The 5,009-nt window shown below is 45.9% G+C and overlaps 1 protein-coding gene across 8 annotated transcripts in view; it reads left to right on the top strand.

Annotated features, from left to right (window-relative positions):
- Window positions 1–166: 166 nt before the first annotated feature.
- Window positions 167–5,009, top strand: part of KDM1B (lysine demethylase 1B) — a 58,990-nt gene continuing 54,147 nt past the window's right edge. For 5 of the 8 annotated variants that reach the window (XM_045057068.1, XM_045057069.1, XM_023253631.2 and 2 more), the window contains exons 1-2: window positions 167–322; window positions 3,840–3,939. In XM_045057068.1, the coding sequence (XP_044913003.1) occupies window positions 3,853–3,939 (87 nt within the window). In that variant the 5' untranslated portion in view covers window positions 167–322; window positions 3,840–3,852. Of the gene's footprint in view, window positions 323–641; window positions 687–854; window positions 995–3,839; window positions 3,940–5,009 lie in introns of those variants that run through there. The other 3 variants (XM_023253630.2, XM_019830164.2, XM_011282094.3) reach the window with 3 other exon arrangements.

Here is a 5,009-nt window from a genome sequence, read left to right as displayed (position 1 = left end):
CCCCCGGGCCCGCCCCCTCCCCGGAGTCCAGACCCCGCCCCCCGCCCCAGGCGCCCCGGCTTGCGCAGCGGCGGAAATGGCCAGGGCGGGGCCAGCGCCGCGGCAAAGGCGAAGGCGGGGACCCTACTCCTCCCTGGTCCCGCCGGCTCCTCCCACTCCGGGTCACGCCGTGACAGGGGCGGAAGCGGCGGCGGCGGCGGCGGCGGCCGAGCGGGGGCTGCGGCTCGCGGCGCGGATCGTGCTGTCCTGTGCGCGCAGCGCGCGGCTCCGGAGAGGCGCCGGCAGCCCGGGCCGGCGTGCGGCGTCTCGCCTGCGCTCCCAGGTGTGGGGCACGCGGCTCCGGGGGCGGGCGCGGGGGCGGCGGCGGATTTCGGGTGACAGCTCCGCACAAAGCGTTTTGGCTGGGGTGCAAGCTGCCTTTCTCCCCTCGTGCAGCGCCCCTCGCCCCGGTGGGAGGTGGACGGGTGCGCCGGGGGCTGCCCGCGCCCTCCCCGGATTGGAAAGGGCGTGCGGGGTCCGAGGACGGGGTGGGGGGGGGAGGGATTCCCGGGCTGGAGTGTTGCAGCTACCGGGTTCCCGGATCCGTCGCGGGGTTGAGGGTCTCACCTAATCCCCCCCTACAACGCTTCCTTTCTGTGCAGCGGTGCCTTCTCCCCCCCGACTCCTTGCACCTTTCCGGCGCAAAGGTGAGCCCCGGAGGCTGTTGCTTCTCCGACTTTGGAGAAGAGACGAGAAAGCTTTTCGGAAAGCGAGGCGGCTGCAGCTGGCGCCGGGAACGTTGGGGGTCTCTCCTGGGGATTGTCAGAGCCCTGTCACCTGGGGAGCGTCTGCCGCCGGCGGCGAGCCCACACTCCGGGGGTAGGAACTCCCTGGCTCGTCCTTCCCAGCCGAGGTGTGGCGGCGGGGCGCCCTCACAGCCCTGCAGGTGTTGTAGGAATCTTCCCGGCGCAGCCACCACGCGTTCAGACACGAGCGGCATTGCCAGGTTGCTGGGGTAACTGCTCCGGGCCCGGGGACCCGGTGGGGGCGGCCGGGGTTGGGGTAGCTGTTAGTCAACAGCCTGGCAGCTGGCAGGTGAAAGAGGAAGGAAGAGAGGCAGGCCCAGCTGTAGAAAATTAGGGTTCCGTACTATGGAATCTAGCCAGCTGGAGGCCCAGCCCTCCCCGGGGTGGGGTGCGGGAGTCCCCAGACCACTCCATTTGGGGAGCTCCGTCACTCCACAGGTATGCACACGACCCAGGGCTTCTGCGTTTTGTTTGGTTGCTTTAAAAAAAAAAACAAAAACCAAAACTCTATTGTAGTGGAAGAAAGGGGGCGGGAAGAAGGTATCTTCTGGAGGTACAGGAGAAAATGACTACCAGTAATTAAATGGTCTTTCAGGCGGTGAAAGTAGTCCCTAAAGCATTCAGGGAACTGGACTGGATCCATATTTCGGAAAATTTGATTGGCGTGGGTGCAGTAAGGTGCTAGGCCTACCTTGTTTTAAATGACCCTGAGGGGAGTTCTTGTTTCTGTTGCCTCTGAAGAAGTTTCTGGTAGTTTATCTTATTTTTAGAAATTGTGCTGATGCCGCTGTAAATTTTTATTTCAATCAGAAGTCTTTTGGATTCAGATTTTTGTGAATTCTGTGGTTTTTTTTTTTTAAATATTCAATAGACTACTTCAGAAAAAAACCTTGGGAATTATTAAAATAGAAATCTAGACACTGATAGATATATCCATTTATTTATCCCTGCAAAAGCCCCTCACTTTTTTCATCCTTTTGTCATGTTAAAAGAAAACCAAAGCAATAAATTTAAATTTAGAAATATATGCTTATGTAATTATATTGAACATGAAACGAATTGATAAAGTTAGATGTGTTTATCAGTTTGAAAAACCAGGTGAGAGCACTTTCAGCATACTAATTTGTTAGCACTTGCGATCAGTATTTCTAACATTATATTTAAAGCACAAAAGCTGTAGCCTTTCCAACTTAAAAAAATTTCCCTTCATCTTAAGCCTCAAGAATCCAGTAACAGTGAAGACACAGAGCTGACAATGTCAGAAAAGGACGAGGGTGTATCACTGTTAATTCTGTAATTAAAGTTGAAAATGTAGTAACACTAAAAAATCATCACTTATGTTTTTTTCTTGACAACAGACTTAACAATGGCTTTTATAGCCAGTGTTTTCATTTCCTCTTAACCATTTCTTGAATTGTATAATTTTTCATTGCAACTAAATACATATTTTCCAGTACACAGTTGGATTAAAATGTTTGTTGAAGTTTCCAGAAACTATACTTACTTTGGAGAATGCTGGTATTTCTAGGTGATAGAGCCAAATGTTGCATGGAACTAGGCTGATGATACTGATGTTCCTAAACCCGACATTAGACTCCCAATATTTTTGCTGTAATCCTTACATGTACCATACATTTATATATTCTATATACATATTTACAAGTGCTTTATCTGTGTCTTTTTTTATGAATAACATAGGATGTACGTATTACATAAGGAGATTTATTAGAGTGGACAGCCTTTTGAAAATATAAACGTGATCCAGAAAGCTTTTGGGTATAAGAATTACAGGTAGACAGTAGTTCTAACATTATTAGGGCATCATCCAGTGGTATAACGAGTGGTGTAGAACCAAAAGGCAACTTATTTGATGCTTAGCTGTAATACATTTCAGAATATGTATAGAGATTATGTGTTCATAACTAACATAATGGTTTTGAGAAAGTGAAGACTGAGTCAGAGGAAAGTCATCTGTAACACTGATGTCAAGATTCCTGAGAGTTGGTGTAGATCGCAGATGAAGTTGTCACACATGATGTTAGTAATCTGTGAAAAATGCTCTTATGAATGTTAGTATAATTCACAGATACAAAACAGTAGGATTACAAGGCCCTCAAAGCTTTTATCCAAGATGAAGATTATGTTTGAGGAATTTGTATCTTATGATAACACTTTTCCACTTTCAAATTTCCTACCCATAGATATGTCCTATTTTTCATACTATTATTGTGTGTGTGTGTGTGTGTGTTTGTGTGTGTGTGTGTGTGTAGTAATATGGATCAGGGAAGGAATTGTGTGTTAATTGTGAATATGTTATTGAGTACTTTAAGCATTTTTCATTATTTAATTTAATTAAAAAATACTAATTTGATAATTCTTAATCTTTCATGATGACTATGCATTGTTTTTCTTAGAGACTTTTGTTCTTAGTGCTTGTTTAACCATGCAGTTATTAGACTAGTTTGAGAGCTCATAAATTTTTCTGGTAGAAGATACCAGTGACTGTCTAACCCAGATTCCTAAATGCAGTAATGACTGGACAGCGTGCCTGAGATTTTACTGAGAGGGAACCAATGAGTTTTCTTTGTGAAGTATAAGATCAAAATTCAGGAACTACTAAGAAGATATAGTAAGGGAGAGAGGAATGGAACAGACAAAATGCAGGTGGTTTTACTCACTGAATTTTACAAACAGTAGTGTAATTGGTTTATTGGTCATTGGTGTGTTTTCTTATTTTTATACTTTGAAATGTATATGTTAGTAACGGACAACATTTATTGAGTACAGTACTTACAATATGCCAGGTCAGGTGCTTTAATAGATTATCTTAACTGCTTGCACCACTTCTGTGGGGTACACTCTTGCTGTGCCCATTTTATATACGGGAACACCGAAGCTAGGTCTTAGATTAAGTAATTTGAAAGCCGTGGCTTCACACCAGGGCAGCCTAACTGCGGAGCGTATGCTCTTACCTAGTAAACTGGATAATAAATTTGCTCCGGAGGGTCAAAAGCGTTACTATTTACTCATTTAATTTTTTTTTTTTTTTTGAAGATTTTCTGGAACAATGGCGACCCCTCGGAGGAGGACAAAGAAAAAGGCATCTTTTGATCATTCTCCAGATAGCCTGCCTTTGAGGAGCTCCGGTAGGCAGGTACCGCTCATTTGTTCACTCAGTGCACCTGTTTTGTTGTAAGTACTCTCCACACCCGGCGTGAGGCTTAAAGTCACAGCTGCACGCTCCGCCAACTGAGCCATCCTGGCACCCCATGATGCACCTGTTTTGAGCACACGAGATTGTGACGATTTGGGCTGAAGTATTAGAGATGAAAAGATATCTTTTCAGTCCTCAAGGAACTTGAAGCCTAGTGGAGAAATTCCCCTCGGAACGATCACAGCACAGTGTGATAAAGGGCTAGCGTGTAGAAAAACGGTACATCTGGCGGAGGAACTGCAAAGACAAAGGGGTAGAGTGTGAATCAGCATGGGCTGTTCAGAGAATCACAGCTGTGTGGTTGCTCCCAGGATATGAGCTGCGGCCAGATCATGCTTGGCGTGGTGTCGTTCACAGGAACTTGGACTTCAGCTTGGAGCTGGTTGGGTGCCGTTGGCGGTTCCTTGCAGCCATCTCTTTTCTACAGTTTTGTTTTGTTTTTAAAGGAAAATATTGAATGATGCGATTCTTTTTCTAAAATTACTCAATTTTGGGGGGCTGGCTCAGTTGGAAGAGCATGTGACTCTTGATCTCGGGGGTTGTGAGTTCGAGCCCTATGTTAGGTGTAGAGATTACTTAAATACAAAAACTTAAAAAAGATAATACAGTTATTCAATTTTTTTTTATTGGCAGTGCTGAGAGTATATAACTGCTCTAATTAAAGAAAGCCTGAGAGTGACTTTTATTTTGACCAGTACAGCTTTTCCTGAGAAAGGCTCATGTGTTTTATTTATTGTCTTATTTTCTTAAAATATTTATTTATTTTGAGAAAGAAAAAGAGCAGGGGAGGGGCAGATAGAGGGAGAGTGAGAATCCCAAGCAGGCTCTGCCCAACACGGGGCTCGATCTCGTGAACCTCAAGATCACGACCTGAGCCCAAATCAAGAGTCGGCCGCTTAACCCACTGAGCCACCCAGGTGCTCCGGCTCGCGTGTGTTTTAGTTTTCTCCTCAGAGACCTGTCGTTCAAGTGCTCCTTGTGTATTTCTAGCCTGTCCGTGAATTACTTGC

The sequence above is a fragment of the Felis catus genome, chromosome B2, assembly GCF_018350175.1.
Source record: "Felis catus isolate Fca126 chromosome B2, F.catus_Fca126_mat1.0, whole genome shotgun sequence".
NCBI classification, from domain to species: Eukaryota; Metazoa; Chordata; class Mammalia; order Carnivora; family Felidae; genus Felis; species Felis catus.
The sequence above is the reverse complement of the archived record's forward strand: the minus strand, read 5'-3'. Positions and strand labels throughout refer to the sequence as shown.